This window comes from Brassica napus, chromosome A9, assembly GCF_020379485.1.
Source record: "Brassica napus cultivar Da-Ae chromosome A9, Da-Ae, whole genome shotgun sequence".
NCBI classification, from domain to species: domain Eukaryota; kingdom Viridiplantae; phylum Streptophyta; class Magnoliopsida; order Brassicales; family Brassicaceae; genus Brassica; species Brassica napus.
Window position 1 is genome coordinate 11,771,315 of NC_063442.1, and position 18,359 is coordinate 11,789,673.

At 36.1% G+C, this 18,359-nt stretch overlaps 3 protein-coding genes across 3 annotated transcripts; 1 reads left to right on the forward strand and 2 right to left on the reverse strand.

Moving 5' to 3' along the window:
• Positions 1-1,319: 1,319 nt before the first annotated feature.
• On the reverse strand, positions 1,320-3,731 carry LOC125578045 (zinc finger BED domain-containing protein RICESLEEPER 2-like). The gene is made up of 5 exons (XM_048740325.1): positions 3,291-3,731; positions 3,060-3,194; positions 2,680-2,909; positions 1,434-2,611; positions 1,320-1,348 (listed from the first exon to the last, which is right to left on the reverse strand). The coding sequence occupies exons 1-5, from the start codon at positions 3,729-3,731 to the stop codon at positions 1,320-1,322; spliced, it is 2,013 nt and encodes a 670-aa protein (XP_048596282.1).
• Positions 3,732-9,220: 5,489 nt separating this feature from the next.
• LOC106434245 (disease resistance protein RBA1-like) lies at positions 9,221-10,598 on the forward strand. Its single transcript, XM_013875082.3, has 2 exons — positions 9,221-9,602; positions 10,007-10,598. Exons 1-2 carry the CDS (start codon positions 9,400-9,402, stop codon positions 10,254-10,256), a joined length of 453 nt encoding a protein of 150 aa, XP_013730536.2. The 5' UTR covers positions 9,221-9,399; the 3' UTR covers positions 10,257-10,598.
• Positions 10,599-13,880: 3,282 nt separating this feature from the next.
• On the reverse strand, positions 13,881-15,121 carry LOC125578046. Its single transcript, XM_048740326.1, has 2 exons — positions 14,213-15,121; positions 13,881-14,171 (listed from the first exon to the last, which is right to left on the reverse strand). The coding sequence occupies exons 1-2, from the start codon at positions 15,119-15,121 to the stop codon at positions 13,881-13,883; spliced, it is 1,200 nt and encodes a 399-aa protein (XP_048596283.1).
• Between the last annotated feature and the right edge of the window lie 3,238 nt (positions 15,122-18,359).

Sequence of the window (18,359 nt, forward strand, 5' to 3'; positions counted from 1 at the left end):
TTTTCAAATTCGAACGTTTTTCCAAAAAAAAAGTTTTTGAAATTTTTTTTATTTTTTTTTTGAATTTTTTTTTTTGTAATTTGAAATACTTTTTGAAACTATTTAGAGTGTATACAGTTCATCTGTCCAAGCATAGCAGGAAGCCAATGCCTTGACACGCCTATATCTTTTGTACCCAAACCGCCGCTTCCAGCTGGTGACTTATAAGTTCATCCCAAATTCTTGGCTTCCTCAATGGCATTTGGAACTTGAACATGAATCGATATTCTAAGAGGGATCTGGGAATTTGGAGGCTATAAACTTTTCTTAAGAACTTTATAATAAAAAAAAATGCATAATTAGAAGGCTTTCGCTTATGTAAGAAAATCTTCAAAAATGCCAAGACAAATGATTCATTAAACTTGTTCTAGATCTCCGGCTCTTTATATATATAATGGTTAAACAAATATATATATATATATAATAATAATTTTTGAGAAACCAGTTTCATATGCATCATTATCATGTTAATCCTTATAATGATTAATTACAATGATATCGTTAATAAATTAAGTTTATTATTAAAATGTCATTATTAATATCTTTTATTTAACTTTGTTTTTGTTATATATTGGTTTCCAAATCACCTAATTATCGAAAAGGCAATACGATTCATATAAATATATATAGAATTTTTCTTATTTATAACATGTAATAGGGTCGGTTAAAATGTATTAATACGTATGGTGTTTGTTAGGCTTGGGCAATCGAAGGACCAAGCGGGTGTCGGTTCGGGTTCAATCGGGTTACGGGTTTTTGGTTGTAGAAAAAACAACACCATTCGGATTTTTAAAGAATTCGGGTCGATCTCGGTTCGGTTTATAGTCGGGTTTGGTTCGGGTATTATAACACCACAAAGTTGCAACAAACCCGTAATACATTCGGATATTGGTTCTTAATCGGGTTTCGGTTCGTAGTGATAAACACTTAGTAGTTGGTACTCTTGCTCTGCATGGTCAACAATTACAATCATCCCATTCGTTTTCATCTCGAGTCAGACACATACTCAGCCTCGAAACAAAACTTGCATGCAAACGTCAGACACATAAAGAAACACAATCAAACTCATAAGTCATAACACATGTGACACAAAAGTGAACGCAACTTTAAAACTTTATTAGAGTAGAAGTGATACAAAGATCACCATTATTGAAATGAAAAACAAAACAAAGTTCACCATTATCCAACTGAAAACCAAACAAAAAGCAACAAGATTCAGTGAAATAAAATAAACTCTTTCAAACTTCAAACTCCATTCTTCAACCTTCAGAAACCAGACTTCAATCATCAAGATTGTGAGCTTCAAACTCTGATAAAAAGGCAAAAAAAAAATCAATTAAATGACCAGCATACAAAGTCAAACGAACACATAAGAAAGGCAAACGAATTCATACCTTTCTCAAGCTTATCAAGCTCTTCCACATCAGCTAGGATTTGCTCATTTGTGATGATGGTTTCCTTCAGCTTGATGTCAGCATGAAGCCATTGCTCAGTACACATAATAACCTCGATCATGTAGTGAGTTAAGCAGCTTCTATGAGGTTCTAATATCCTTCCACTTGTGCTGAAAGCACTTTCTGATGCCACTGATGAAATCTGCATAGCCAGGAGATCTCTCGCCATTTCTGCAAGGACCGGATACTTCGTTTTGTGAACTCTCCACCACGACAGTATGTCAAACTCGGTTCCCAGTAAGAGCTTTGGAATCTCAACTGCTTCCTTCAAGTAAACTTCAAGCTCATCCCTAGTATCTTCACCTCTTTCAGCAACAAGTTCCTTGTACACAGCATCCATCCTTTCATAGCCGAAATCCTCAACCACCAGTTCCATTCTTTCCACTGCTTGTTCTTGAGAGTCTGGACCAGAGACGGCTGAAGCTTCAGTTGGTTGCGATGCTTGTCCAGAAGCTCCTTTGAAACGCAGGTTGTACTCCTTAAACATGGATGTGAGAAGATCAGTCACCGTTTTTGTCATCTCCTTAGCCTCCAAGCTATCTTTCCCATACAACTTCTCAAAACAGAGCTTTGCGAAATGCATCTTCAGTGTAGGGTCAAAGATGGTTGCTAAGATCAACATTTTGTTGACACCCTTGACACCACCCCAATACTTTAAAAACTTCTTCAACATTTCTGATGCTTTCAACTTCAACTCAGGGTCTAAGCTGCTAACTAAACCAGTGAGGTTTCTCTCAATTGTCACGATCTCACCATAGCATTTGAATGCATTGACCTTAGATGAGGCCGACACAACCAAGGTGCTATTGTAAAATATGACCAAGAACCTAATAAGCTTTTCAACAGCTTTCCAGTCCCAAGAAGCAGGTGGTCCACACCGCTTAGCCCCATTATCTACCTCTAGAAAGTAGACATTGTACAGCCTATCTTCTGCTTCCATTCTTTCAAATGCTGCCTTAAACTGTAATGCTCTAGATAGCATAAGGAAAGTTGAATTCCACCTAGTCTTTACATCTAGGGGCAAGCTACCACGAGTCATCTTACCAGTTGTGACTCTCTGATCAAAGGCGTTTAACCTAGTGGTTGAGGACCTAACATACTGAACAGCATTCCTGTAGCTAACACATTATCACTTAAATCACTTAAACCTTCCTTAGCAATCAAGTTAATGATATGAGCCGCACACCTCATGTGTAAGAAATTCCCATCTAAGACTAAAGCATCAGGGGCAATGGATCTAAAGACCTCATGGAATCTCTTAAGGGCAGAAGTATTGGCGGTTGCAATATCTACCGTTATGCAAAATACCCTCTCAATTCCCCAGTCAGCTAAACACTCTAAAAGAACGTTCGAGATTGTCTGACCTTTGTGATCCATGACATATTTGAAGCCGATGATTAACTTCTTCAGCTGCCACTGATCGTCAATGAAATGTGCAGTGATAACCATATAACTTGCACCTGCGAGACATGCAAACCGTGTAGGTCATTAGTTGAATAAAAGATTCAAGCTTGTATCGACAATTTTTAATTAAAAAAAAAACAATGTATCTGTCACTTGAGATACCCAAATATCAGTGGTAAGTGAAACTCTTTGTTTGCTTGAGATAAGCAAGTTCTTCAGGGCTGCTTTCTTTTTCACAAACATCTCGACAATGTTCCTTGTCAAAGTCCTTCTTGAGTGGGGTTTTGGAAGGTTAACCTTGCAAAATAAGACATCAAAAGAGTAAGTAAGTTTGAACCTTGTCAATTCAAGAGCAAAATAAGACATTAAAATATTAAAAAGGCGGCAATGTACCTTGTCGCAGAAGTGTTTAAAAGCAGTACTTTCAATGAATGAAAGTGGCAATTCTGCTAAGACCACCAGCTCGTTAAGCGCTTCTTTGAAAAGTGCTTCACTCACTTTGAATCCCTTCAGGTTTCCTCCATTACCAATCTGTTGTTGATTCTTCTTCTGACTAGTTAACCAAGCTTTGTGTTCTCTGCAAATTTGCAGATGCTGCTTCAGGTTAGAAGTTCCGGACTTGGATGCACATGAAAAGATCTTCTCGCAATGATGACAAATACACTTGTTTCGATTCTCCTTGGTTCTGGTGAAATGCTCCCACACGGTAGACCTTGGCACAACCATCTTCTTCGCCTTGTTCGCCTGAGACGTTACGTTTGTCTCTTGGAACTCTTGGTCCTCACCTTGCATTTCGACATCAGGTTGCTGGTTATTGTATGATGAGGATGCCATCTGCAAGAAAAAAAGAATGAAATCAATCAAAACTAGCATCGGAATATATGAAAATAATAGAAGAATTAACATCACTCTGTTTTCAAAACATATATAATCAAGAAGAACTAAGTTTACTAAACTGCTAATTGTGATCGCAAGTGACTTATTACACACTGTAAACAAACTTAGTTTAGTATGGTTTTCAAAAGCCAAAACAGACGTAAATGAGAGAGCACGAGACCTATTACACACTGTAAGAAGAAGAAAACATAAGAACAACTGAAGAACTAACATCACACGAATGAACTTATTACACAAACAAGTTTAAGAACTAAAAGACAATTCAAGTTTCATGTCAAATTCTTTTCACATTAAGAACAAAAATCACAAGACTTAAACCCGAATCACCAATAATATTATCTACCTAAAATCTAAAATTGAAAAATAAAGATACATGAATGATGAATCGAATATTTAGAATGTAACTAAGGACCTCGGATTGATTACTTTCTGTGTAAAGAGGTGGAATGGCTTGTCAAGTCTAAGGATTCGCAGAGACATATATAGGAGCTCGAATAAAGGTTCCAAGTTCGAATCGACGATAGAATCATTGAGGATATTTGATTTTCGAGTAATGGAAAGGATTTTGGATTGAATATAGGCAAGTTGAGATTTTGGAAAAGTTTGGTTGAGATTTGCGAAGAGAATCTGGGTGTATATATTCTCTCGATTCACAATTGAAAGAAAGAGGGGTTAGGTTTGAGTTTGTATCGGGTATTGGTGATTAACAATTGGTTGTCGGGTTTTTACCCGATCCGACCCGACACCCATTATAACTCAGAAACATGAGCCTATGGTTTATTTATAAAATCCGAAACCGAATCGAACCGCTTTTATCGGACCGGATACCGATCGGTTGTTCGGTTCTCGGATATATTGCCCAGACCTAGTGTTTGTTATTCTACCAAAAAAAAGAAGATTTCTATTTAGAATGAGGCACATACAATTTCCATTTAGTATTATCTTGACCATGATCATAAACAAGAATCAAGGTCAACCGAAAGTTGAAATGTTTTTGGCAAGAATTTTTTTTTTCTCATGTACAATAATACGTAGCATTTTCAGAGTTAAATAAAAACCAGATCTGAAAACTCTTATCATTGAAGAAGAAGGTAACGAAGTTTTCTACAACATAAAGTAGTTATAATTGAATTTATGTTTATATAGTTTTAAATAATGTTTGAATATTTTAGATGTACAACTTTGATTAAAATGATTAAATTTCACTTCAATTAATAATTTCTAATGTAATGTTTAATTTTAAATTATGCAATTTTAGATTGGCCTTAAACAAAAAAAAAATTGTGGTTTTCAAAAATTCACAAACCCCAATAATAAACAAAATATGAAACTACTAATAATATAACCATACAAACTATAATAAACTAACTACACCAAATTAAAACCAAATTAGAATCTTTGAAACAAAAATCATAAAATTGAATATTTTGAAAAATCAAATATGTTAAGACACCACAACTCACTAACTCATAAATATCAGTTTTAACCCATGTTCGGAAACTCGCTAGGCGCTATCCGTGCGGTTGACAGGGCCTAGCGAGTTATCAAAAAATTGGGGATTAATCTATGATTAACCGGGGATTAGTTTTTCACTCTTTTATGTATATATACACATATTTCCATAATTAATACAATGAAATCTGTTGGTTCAAATAGCTAGGAAGAGTATATAGCTCGAGCAGACTCGGGTTCAAACCCCTGATCCATCTTTTTGGCTTTATTTTTATTTTGCTCTTTTAATGAAGGGCAAAACGGTAATTCGCCAAGTCACCGCTTACCTTTCCCCTGCAAGTTTAACCTGCAAATTCGTGAGCCTCCATTTTTGTTCTCAGTTTTTCACAGTTTTTCGTCATTTTCTCACATAATCCTGCTTAATATACATAGATCTAACTAAGTACATCGATTTTCTGCAAAAAAAAATGAAACAAAAACAAGATTTCTTCAAGGCTCCAATTTTATGGCCGATTATGGGTGATTCGCCACGGTAGTGTGCCCCTTCACGTATACTCGCCGATTAGGCGGCCGAGTTGACCGAGTTTTTTAACATGGATTTTAACTAAGATAATACAAAATAAAAAATAAACAAAAATAAATATGAATAAATTATTGTAATTTATTTTATCCGCAAATATTCATTCCAGCGTATAAACATGGGTGAGTCACCTAGTATATATAAATTATCAAAAAAATTACTATCTTATTTTTTAAGAAATTTATTTTATAAATTTAATTTAGTTTTATTGAAAGTAAAAGATATTGGAAATAGAGAGCCAAAATATTTACTTATGATTATTTTATTTTTTAATATATATATATGATTAAAATAAAAAAATGTTGTTGGTTAAATATATATATATATATATATATATATATATATTTATGATTAAAATTAAAACTAATTTTTCATTAGTTTCTTTAATGTATTTTATTGTTAGTTATATAGTGTACTCCTTTTTAAAATTTTGTACATTGTTTATTTATGTGTAATTTAATAAAAGTTAATAAAAAAATATACCTTTGTATATTATTTATTTGTCAATTCTATATGTATCATAATTAAATTTGTTTACATGACATATCAATAATTATTTTAATTTGCTTATTTAACCACCTTACATTGATTTTAAATTTTTATATAAATTAACATTAAACGAAATCATATTATTACATATTAGTTAAATTTTGGTTTAAAGTTATTATACTAAAATGATTCAATATGTTCATCTACCATGTCTTATACTTTATAAATATTTTGCATTTTCATTGAATCATCTGCAAAAAATTACAATCATTAAAACATTAATTGCAATCTGATCTACCTTATAATCTTTTTTCCCAACAAAAAATAAACTGCATTTAAGCACATATCGATTAAGCAAGCCAAATCATGGGCGGAATCAACATAAGCTATAGCAGAAAACAAACTTCGAACACTTTGTAAAAGCAAGTCCGCTATTTTGTTCTTACTATGAATATGTTTGATTGTAAATTCAGGGAACTCCTTAATTACATCGTAGAAATTATCCATGATAAGTAAAAGTCGTTCATTCCAAAAATATACACTATCTTCACCAGTTAATAACTGTATGTTGCAAAAACCACATTCGAAAACCGTAGGACTTTCATGGACTCCATATCCAAATCAATATTTTACATTCTACAAATATTAGACAGAAATTCATATTTCAGTTTTATTAAATAAATATATATATATATATATTGATCTAATTTTTAATCTTTAAAAGTTTTATTATATAAATTTAAAATAGCTATTATTATTTTAATATTTTAAAAATAATTTAATGGACTGAATTGTAAAATTCATTAATTAATTATGTTATTTTGTGTATAATTACTCGGATTAATTTTAAAAACTTATAAGTAAGTGTATATATATAAGTTATTTAACAATTTTCATTATCAGGTATAGTATTCTAATTCAAAAAAAATTTCTTTTTATGAATTATATAATAATTATATATATAAGGAGGGGTCATCGACTTCTCTGTTACAGATTGTTCGGAAGCCGAACTGGTAATACTCATGATAGTTCATGAAACCCTAAAAAATTTGAAAAATTCAAAGTATCTGTGGCTCTGATACCACGTCAAAATTAGAGAAGAGCTTGATTTTTTTTTTTAACGGCAAACGGCTATTCTATTACTCAAACTTGAGGTGGTCTGGGAAGCCATACTGGAATAGAACAACCAATAAAACATAGGGATCTATGAAAAAAACGTGCATTCCTAGCTAACGAATCCGCAATCTCGTTCTGCGTCCTTGGAACGTACGTAGCTTATCTTGAAGTCCGAAAAACATAACCGAAGAGTTTGAATGATTTCCAGCTCAGTTGAGAAGTTGAGCCAATCTTGTGGCTGCTCTATCATTGCAATCAGGTCCTTACAGTCCGTCCCAAACCTCTGACAGGTCGAGTGTTGTAGCATGCTTTCCATTGCTATGTGGGGGTGTTTATATATACCCAATTACAAGATAAGGACAACTATAGAATATACTCAAAACATATATATACAAATGTTTATCTGGATTCTAGCATATCGTATTTCTAATCCCCTACACTATATTTGCGAAGTGATTTTGCCATATGTCATCTTTACAATCATTTTTACAAAAACAATGATGACATGGCTAACAAAATTGATGACATGGCTTATAGTTAATATGACATGGACAATCACATTTATTACTGACATATATTTTTGGTAAACTTTATAGAATATGACAATAAATAATACATTACATTTAATGTAGATTTATATTTTTGGTAAACTTCTTAAAATATGGTAATAATTCATAAACCATCACTAAAATAAATATATTGAAATATGCATTATAAATTCGAAATATATTATTTAATTGTATTTTTATAATTAAACAATTTTATTACTAATATTTTCAAAATTTTCTACATCTTTTTTAAAATATTAATAAATTGTTAATCGTAATTTCATTAGTTTCTTTTAGATATCTACAAATTTTATAAATATTATTTAGTTCTAATTTTTAATAACTATACAATTTTTATATGATTCTTTAGTAATTTTATACAAGTTGATTTAATACATTTAACCAAAATAAATAGATAAATTTTTTATCTAAGATTCGAATTTTAAATATATTACATCTATATTATTAAATGTAATTTAAAATAAACAAAAAAATTTTTGTTTATTTTATGATTAAATAATCAATTTTATATTAAATATTAGTAAAAATAATAAAATATATATTATTAATAAATTTTATTTTAAATATAATTTAACTTTTAAAAAATTTATCACTGCACATGGTGCAGAAAAACACCTAGTAACAATTAATTTAGAAAGAATATACTTGAAAACTTAAAATTCTAAGAGTGCATTCAATGATTTTGGAGACGTCCTTAACCGTCAACAGTCAGACAAATACGCGCAAATAGTCAGATTATGTGCTCGTGCATATTTAAACCTTCGCATATAGTCAGATTATGAGCACGCGCAGATTTAAACCTTCTTTTTGTCCAGACGTAACCTCATTCTTCTAGAATCTAGCAATCATAGTCTCTACAAATAGCGTTAACTAATATTTTTTCTATGATAAAAAAAATTAAATAGAATTTTGTCATTAAGATTGTAAGAGATTCTAAAAAGTAATACTAATACATTGTTATTCATTAAGCCCTTTCTCAAAAAAAAAAAAATTATTTATTTTCATACACTAGTTTTTATCAGTTATTTGTTTTTGTTTACATGATATATATATATATACATATATATATATATATATATATATATGTATATATATTATTTTTTTCCACACTGGAAATTCTACATGTTATATATACACACACATAAATATACATAAATCTACTTTTTTAGACGTGGGGGCTCCACAAAGTTTTGGCCCCATTCAAATGTTTCATGATGGGGTCAACCCCGGCTTTGTCTCTACACTAAGTCTCCTCCACAAATCTTGCCATTACCTTCCCTAACATTTAACTTCGTTGTTACGCTTGTATAAATTTCATCAGTTATCCTGAACTCAGCTTGCGTATAACTTGTCTACACCCTTAACAGCCAAAACACTAAATCACAGCCCCCTTCCCCCGATGGCAATCCTGTCTCCTTCAGTTTTTCTCAATTTTCGAGGAGACCAGTTACGCTATGGGTTCGTCAGTCACCTCCTCGACGCCTTTCAAAGACACGGGATCATGTTCTTCGTAGATAAAAATGAGCAGAGGGGAAAAGACATGACAAACCTCTTTGTAAGGATCGAAGCATCGAAGATCGCGCTCGCAATTTTTTCAAGCAGGTATTGTTAAGATACCCGATCTTTTCATGTTTCTCATTCATTTCAAAACATGTTGGAATGTTTTGCTGTCATGCAAGCTCGATGCCCGTCCCTGCTATAAAGCAGCTAAAGCATCTGCTTTAGGCCACACAATATAAAACAAAACATTAAGGCCATATGTCACTGAGTAATAGTTATGTGGTTTAGTAGTTTAATTTGAGTTAGCATCTCGTAGTTTCGATCCTCTTTTTTTGTCCAACATAGTTTTAGTTTTTACCATTCGATGACTTTATACATTTTTCGTATTGATTGATTGTTACTATTTTATTGTTGGTATTTATATAAGAGGGCGCATAATTTTTTTGTGCTTTAGGCCACCCCAAAATTTGGGACGGCATATTGATTGTATGGGGATAAATCCACAGGTATGCAGAGTCAAGCTGGTGCATGGATGAGCTGGTGAAGATGAAGAAGTGTGTCGACAATGGGAGCCTCCAAGTGATTCCTATTTTTTACAAGGTTAGGGCAAGTGATGTGAATAGGAAAACAGGCGAGTTTGGTGAAAAATTTTGGGCACTAGCAAGAGTTTCTAGTGGAGAGCAGATCAAGAATTGGATGGAAGCCCTAGAATGTATCTCGGGGAAGATGGGTTTGTCCTTGGGAGACAAAAGGTAGACTCGTGCTCTTTTTTTCTTTCTTTCTTTTGTTTTTAGGGTTTTTTTTTTCTTAAAGTTTTTTTTGGTTTTGACTTTTATAAGAAGAAAAAAAACAACATATAAGGAGAGTGGAATACAACGACGTTTTGCATTGTTTAAAGTTTTTAGGGGTTTTTAGACCAGTATTTATACTCATCAACAATCCCAAGATTGGGCATGGTTAACTAAAATATGAAATTGATACCAAACAAGAACCAAATCAAAAGCAAAAAAAAAAGGAAGGAAAACAAGTAAGAAAATTCTGCTGGCTCTCAGAAAACCACAAGAAAATTCTGATAGCTCGGAAAACCACCGCCAAATTGAGTCAAAGAATACAACGGTTTCGAAAACATTTTTTATTTACTTATGAATTTCGGAACGGACAATTATTCAAAGAGTGAAATATTTAAGATAATTATGTTTATTGTTGAAATGTTGGTCATTTAAAATTCACATACGTAGACGATTTATAGTTAAGAGAAAATGACGAAAGCCACTGTATAAATGTATCACAGCCTGATTGGCTACAAAAAGGTGTAGTAAGAAAAATATTCATAACTATCTTATTAAATCGTAAACTTATGACCCAAGACAATGATCCCAATGAGAACTCACTTTATTAAGATCTCAAACTCAAACTCATTTATGCCACAATCATAGTATCTCTTTTTTTTTTTTCCTAACCGAGTATCCTGACCCCACCGAAATGGTCCAGACTATAGACCGAAGTGAGTATGGACGCTGCCAGGGCGTCACCATGTGGCTCACCGTGTAACGGTCTTTGGTCTCGGATGCTGCAGCCCATATGTAAATTCTACAGTGGCCAAGGCTCGAACCCAGGGGCGGACACTCTAGCTGAAGCTCCTATACCACTAGACCAAAGCAACTTGGCTTCATAGCATTTCCTTATATAACATTTTTAATTCCTAAACTCATTAGAAACATATCTTATAGATAACTCTCAATCTTTATAATCCTAATCTCATTAAGATGTGTCAAATGGTGAGTTCAAGCTTAAGTCAACATTCTCCCCCTTAAGCTTGAACTCACCATTTGACACATCTTGAACTCCAATGAGACTTCTCATGTCTTTAAACTTGATTCTCCCAAGTGCTTTGGTTAGTATATCAGCCTTCTGCTCTGTCACGGCCACATGCTCAACGACCACCAAGCCTTTTTCAACACACTCTCTTATGAAGTAGAACCGTGTGTGTATGTGCTTACTACGTACATGAAACACAGGATTCTTGGCAAGTGTGATTGATGATTTGTTATCAATACGAATCACTGTTTTTCTGACTCCATCTTCAGTAATCTCTTCAAGTAACTCCTGCAGCCACAAAGCTTGTTTTGCTGTCTCTGTAGCGGCCATATACTCGGCTTCACACGAGGACAAAGCAACAATTTCTTGCTTCTGAGAGCACCAAGTCACAGGACAAGAGTTTAAGTAAAAGATATGACCTGTTGTGCTCTTGCCATCGTCGGGATCCACATTATAGCTACTGTCACTGTATCCTATTAGTTCCTTCATACCGTTGTTCCCATAGAAGAGCCCTAGAGAGCACGTTCCCTTCAAGTACCGAAGGACTTGTTTCATTGCAGCTCCATGCGAGCTTCTTGGATCATGCATGTAACGACTTAATACTCCAACACACTGAGCAAGATCGGGTCTAGTATCGATCAAGTAGCGAAGACAGCCAATGTTGCGTCTAAACCCTCTCTCGTTTATCGTTGACTCCTCTGCGCCTTTACAAAGCTTTAACCCTGGCTCCATTGGAAGATGTACAACGTTACACTCAGACATTCCCGCTTCTTCAAGTATTTTCATAGCATATCTCTCTTGTTTCAGCACCAATCCAACTTTAGTCTGGATAACCTCAATGCCAAGGTAGTAGTTAAGTTTCCCGAGATCACTCATCTCGAACTTACTTCCCATCTCTTCTTTAAAAACTCGTATGTCGTCAATCTCAGTTCCTGTGACAAGCAAATCGTCAACATAGACTGCAACGAGGAGAAGTGAATGTTTTGTCTTTCTCTGATACAACGAGGACTCCTTGGAACAACGTGTGAACCCAAGCTCTTTTAGGATCTGATTTAGCTTGCTGTTCCATGCCCTTGGGGCTTGTTTCAAGCCGTAGAGGGCTTTATGCAGTTTGTATACCTTGTGTTCGCTTCCTTTTATCTTGAATCCTTCTGGTTGTGAAACGAATACTTCTTCTTTTAACTCACCATGAAGAAACGTGGTTTTCACGTCGAGATGATGTATCTCCCAGCCACTAGACGCAGCCAAAGCTATGATTACTCGTACCGTCTCCAACCTTGCGACTGGAGCGAATACTTCATCGAAGTCAACACTGTGGCGTTGCAAATATCCCTTACCCACTAACCTTGCTTTAAACTTGTTAACACTACCATCCGCATTATGCTTTACCTTGAAGACCCACTTCAACCCAATTGCTTTGCTTCCTTCCGGTAGATCGACAAGAGTCCACGTTTTATTCTTCTTAATAGAAGTAATCCCTTCATCGCACGCATTCCTCCACACCTTCTGATCTTTTGCCTCGTTCCAGTCCCACGGTTCCTCATTAACGAGGAGAAGAATACATTCAATCTCATCTATCTCAGACATCAACACGTAATCCTCCAAATAACTTGGTTTTGACGTTTGCCTTGTTGATCTTCTCAAGATCACTTGGTCCTCTGTTTCCTCTGTTTCCTCTGTTTCCTCATCATTGCTCGACGCGTGCTCACTTTCGTCTTCCTCAGCAACTGTATCAGAAGTATCTTCACTACTTGCCAATGGAAACGTTATCATAGTAGGCTTGTAAGTTTCCTTCTCATTCCACTTCCAGTACGCTTTTGATCCTGGTTCTATTCCTAGATGTACCAACTCTCTGGATCTGTCGTCTAACTTCTTGAGATGTGGTGTCTCGTTCTTAGCGTAGCAGACGCAGCCAAATACTCTTAGATGTCCAACGTCTGGCTTCTTCTTCTTGTAAGACTCATATGGTGTTTGTAGCTTCAGAGTTATTTTCGCAACTCTATTAATAAGATACGTTGAGTGCCTCACGGCTTCGCCCCATAAGTAACTTGGCACACACATATGTTTCATCATGCTGCGGATCATCTCCATCAGAGTACGGTTTCGTCTCTCAACGACTCTGTTTTTCTATGGTGAATACGGTGCCGTCAAGTGACGTTTTATTCCATGCTGGTCACAGAAGGCTTGGAAGTCTTGAGAAGTGAATTCACCACCCCTATCAGTTCTGAATGTACCGATGATACTTCCTGTTTCTTGCTCCACAAGTCTTTTGAAGATTTTGAACTTTTCGAAAGCTTCGCTTTTCTCCTCCAACAGTATAGACCACATATATCGTGTATGATCATCAATCAATACGAACACATACCTCTTCTTGCCCGCCGTTGTTGGAGATATTGGTCCACAAAGGTCTCCATGAATGAGCTCCAGGACGTGTGAGGCACGATATGCAGTGGCTTTAGGAAAGCTTTTCCGTGCTTGTTTTCCTAGCAGACATGACGCGCAAGTCTCATTCTCAATGCTCAGATTAGGTATGCCTGTAACTACCTCCTTGCTCATCATATTTCACATGGTTTCTCGGTTTACATGCCCAAGTCTCGCATGCCAAACAGCTGAATCATCGTCTCTCGAGACCTGAAGACACCTAGTATTGTCAACCTCCATAGTCACTTTATACAGCCGATTCATGGACCTGATGGCTTTCACCAGTAGGTTCCCGTCACGATCAAGTAGCGTGAGATAGTCTTTTCTCATTCGTACATCATAGCCAGACTCTATAGCTTGTCTAAGACTGATAATATTGCTTTTCAAGTCCAGCATGAAGTAGACATCGGCCAAGATTTTCTTCTTTCCATCCTTGCTTATGAAGACATGCGCGAGTCATCTCCAAATCTTACTTTCCCTGTGATTTTCTCATCAATAGACGCAAAATACTCTCGATTACCTGACATGTGATTGCTTGCGCCATTGCCTAAGTACCAGACATTGTCTTTATCAGTGTGTGTTTCGAACTTGCTTGGAGTCACATTCTCCTCATTTAAGTACACGACTTCATTCATCATCAGCTCCTCAGCTTCGTGTGTGCTCTCAGCTTCATTCTCTTGTGTTTCTTGGAGTTTAAGTAACCGGTCTGGACAGAGATAGGCATAGTGGCCAGTTTTATCGCACCTGAAACAAACCACACGAGACGTATCTCTTCCTTGCTTCCAGTCTTGCTGATTGTTATAACGTCCACGCCCTCTTCCTCTGTTACCATAACGTCCACTGCGTCCTCTTCCTCTTCCATAGGTTTCTGTTTGTGATTGGGAATCTGCATTGGCGTACATGAGCTTTCCTTGATCATCAGGTTGATCATCATCTACGATCCTTTCCTCATAGGCTTTTAGTCTACCCACAATATCCTCAAAGCTGGTGGTGTTTAGGTTTAAAACATGTTCAAGAGCAGCTATGATATGTATATACTTCTTCCTCGGAAGACTATTAAGGAACTTCTTGACTAGTTTAGGCTCCTCTATGTCCTCTCCTAAGGCTGAAGACTTTGAAGACATCTCTGCGAGTTTACCGGAGAAATCATCAATGGTTTCTGTGTCTTTCATCTTCAATCGACTAAATTCGTCCATGAGTGTTTGTAACCTAGCCTCACGAACTCTGTCAGCTCCCACATGCCTTGCTTTTATTGCTTCCCACACAAGTTTTGATGTGTCAAGATCACCTACTTGCAGAATTAGGGCTTCTGGTATGGACTGAAACAACAATGCTCGAGCCATTTTGTTCTTGTCTCCATCATCTATCCCTGGTTCTATCATCTCCTACACTTTATGCACCTTGAGCGCCACCTTCATCCTCATGCTCCACACCGTGTAGTTGGTGGCAGTGAGCATAGGGCATTGGATTGTCGTAGTATGCGCATTTGGCTTGATAGTTGTCGCAACTATATCTTTGTCACCCATGTTGTCTCACAAAACAAAACTTCTCTTCTCTTGATTTTGTTTAAGAATTCAATAGAATGCTCTGATACCAATTATTGAATCGTAAACTTATGACCCAAGACAATGATCTCAATAAGAACTCACTTTATTAAGATCTCAAACTCAAACTCATAAGTTATGCCACAATCATAGCATCTTCTTATATAACACTTTTAATTCCTAAACTCATTAGAAACATATCTTATAGATAACTCTCAATATTTATGATCCTAATCTCTGTAGAATAACTTATAACCTAAGTTATCTTCAAGTTTAACTCAATAATCTTTACATTTAAATATTTCGTAATTTAGGTAGTTATATTTTTGTCCTGATATTTTGGTTTCATGAAAATCTCATATTAGGGATGTCAAAATAGGTCATGACCCATGGGTTGACCCAACCCAAGTTGACCTATTAATCCAAATGAACTGTTTATTTTTGATCCAATGGGTTAACATGTTAATGGGTTAATAGGTTAATGAGTTAACAAGTTAATGGATTAACAAGTTAATGGGTTTATTGGGTTGGGTCAACTCTGACCCATTTTGTTTTCAATTAAGAAAACCATGAGTAAACCACCCAATTCTAAGGTTTGATAGAATTGGAAAATCATGAGTTTCTCAAAAGTTCAATCATTTATTCGGTGGTGAAATGCGTTTCCCGCTAAAACTACAAAATAAGTTTTTTTCTGCTAAAATCGCGAAAATAAGTTTTTCCGCCAAAACCGCAAAAACGCGTTTTCCCGCCAAAACCGCAAAAACGCGTTTTTTCGCCAAAACCACAAAAAACACATTTTTTCGCCAAAACCGCAAAAACTCGTTTTCCCACAAAACCATGTTTCCCGCAAAAACACATTTTCCCGCGAAAACCACCAGATGTAATTTCCCGCCAAAACTGAAAAACCAGTTTTCCCACAAAAACGCGTTTTTCCGCCAAAACCGCAAAACCGTGTTTTCCCGCCAAAACCACAAAAAAACGTATTTTCCGCCAAAAACGCAAATTTTCGCCAAAACTATAAAAACAGTTTTCCCGCAAAAACGCGTTTTTCCACCAAAACCACAAAACACGTTTTCCCGTCAAAACCGCAAAAACGCATTTTTCCACCAAAACCGCAAAAACGCAATTTCCCGCAAAAATGCGTTTTCCCGCAAAATCACGTTTTTCCGCCAAAACCGCAAAAAAAAAAACGTATTTTCCGCCAAAACCGCAAAAAACGTATTTTCCGCTAAATTCGCAAAAACGTAATTTTCCGCCAAAACTGTAAAAATCAGTTTTCCCGCAAAAAACGCGTTTTCCCACCAAAACCACAAAAACGCGTTTTCCCGCCAAAACCGCAAAAACGCATTTTTCCGCCAAAACCGCAAAAACGCAATTTTCCGCAAAAATGCAATTTCCCGCAAAAACGCGTTTTCCCGCCAAAACCCAAAAACGTGTTTTCCCGCCAAAACCACAAAAACACATTTTCCTCTAAAATCACAAAACGCGCTTTCCCGCCAAAACTGCAAAAACTCTTTCCCACAAAAACGTGGTTTTCTGCCTAAATCGCAAAAACTTGTTTTCCACAAAAACCACAAAACGCGTTTTCCCGCCGAAACTGCAAAAACTCATTTTTCCGCGAAAATGCGTTTTTCCGCCAAAACCACAAAAAACGTTTTCTTATTTCGATCAACTTGGTCTTAACTTAAAAATAATTCATTATAAAGATGTTGAGTTTATGGGTCAACCATTAACCCATCTAACCTATTTAATTTAATGGGTCATGGATCAACCCAACCCATTTAATGGTTGACCCATAAATGGGTTGGGTTGACCCATGACTCATTAACAGTAAACCCATTTGGGTTATGGGTTGGGTTGACCTATTTGACCCATTTTGACACCCCTATCTCATATATATATATATATATATATATATATATATATATATATATGAACCTATGAGATTTATAGCTACCATTTTAATCATGTTATATATAGATGTTGAATATATACATTCAACGTAAGATCAAATTTGACAACTATTTTAGTCATGTTACTTGAGATATTAATTGGTCTAGGTCAAGATTTATGGACTTTTCTACCAAACATGCGTACACTTTCTTTTCTTCTTCACTGTCGCCGTTCTCGGCGGTGGCACCCACCCGCATCCATAATATAAAAAACCCCTAAAAACAAGCCTCCGGTTCGTTTCCCCACTGGAACAACCAAAACCTCCAACAGTTCAATGAAATTGAATGCCTCGACACCTGATTCCTCCTCAGCCGTCAAATCGAAATCGAGCAATGATTCACCTCTGGCCGGAACCACCGCTTAGACAACTCCTCCTTCGCCTGGCCAGGACCCTTCTGTGCAAACCCTGGCCAAGCAGATCGAAACCCCAAATCAAAAACCCTAGTTACAGAATCCCTCGCTGTACCTAGACAACAGGACCAGCCTGCAGCTGCTCCAAAAACTACTGAACCCTCCCAGAAAGCTTCTGATCCATAACCTGGACAAGCCGCTGGCGCACCAAGCGAGCTCTGGAAAGGTTTCGTCAAGGAATCGGCCATAAAACTAAAGCCCAAGCTAACGCCTTACGTGTCACCATTCCAAACTCGGTCGTTGAGAAAAATAAGAAAGCTTTGGGAGTATTTCATCTTAGGCCAATTCTATGAAGACCCCCCTGCCCGTGGTGCTATACATGCCATCATAAATGGCATCTGGAACCGTCACAAGCGCGACATAACAGTTAAAAAATGGAAGGTAACTCTTTCCGGTTTCGTGTACCCTGTTGGAACGCTCGGCGCCGTATCCTAGCTCAGAACTTCTGGCAAATCGACGGTCAAACAATGTTCTTCGCAAAATGGTCTACGGGAATCCAACAATGCAAACTGAGCTCGATATGGTTCATGTCTGGCTAGAGCTTACTGGAGTCCCTCTGCAATTTTTCAATGAAGAAGGTCTGCAGGAGATTGCGGGTCTTGTGGGTCGTCCTGTTTCCATGCATCTTTCTACAAAGATTCTCACCAATATTGAGGTTGCAAAAATCTAACAGTTATCGATCCATGGAAACCCTTTCCAGAATTTGTTAATG

What these genes read in the sequence shown, in the direction of transcription:
- LOC106434245 (XM_013875082.3), top strand. Translation starts at nt 9,400, where the DNA reads ATGGCAATCCTGTCTCCTTCAGTTTTTCTCAATTTTCGAGGAGACCAG. An exon ending in CTCGCAATTTTTTCAAGCAG is followed by an intron (nt 9,603 to 10,006) that starts GTATTGTTAAGA and finishes ATAAATCCACAG; the next exon opens with GTATGCAGAGTCAAGCTGGT.
- LOC125578046 (XM_048740326.1), bottom strand. Translation starts at nt 15,121, where the DNA reads ATGATAGAACCAGGGATAGATGATGGAGACAAGAACAAAATGGCTCGA. An exon ending in ATGAGAAAATCACAGGGAAA is followed by an intron (nt 14,172 to 14,212) that starts GTAAGATTTGGA and finishes TTCATAAGCAAG; the next exon opens with GATGGAAAGAAGAAAATCTT.
- LOC125578045 (XM_048740325.1), bottom strand. Translation starts at nt 3,731, where the DNA reads ATGGCATCCTCATCATACAATAACCAGCAACCTGATGTCGAAATGCAA. An exon ending in CACTTACCACTGATATTTGG is followed by an intron (nt 2,910 to 3,059) that starts GTATCTCAAGTG and finishes ATTGACGATCAG; the next exon opens with TGGCAGCTGAAGAAGTTAAT. An exon ending in GGGAATTTCTTACACATGAG is followed by an intron (nt 2,612 to 2,679) that starts GTGTGCGGCTCA and finishes ATAATGTGTTAG; the next exon opens with CTACAGGAATGCTGTTCAGT.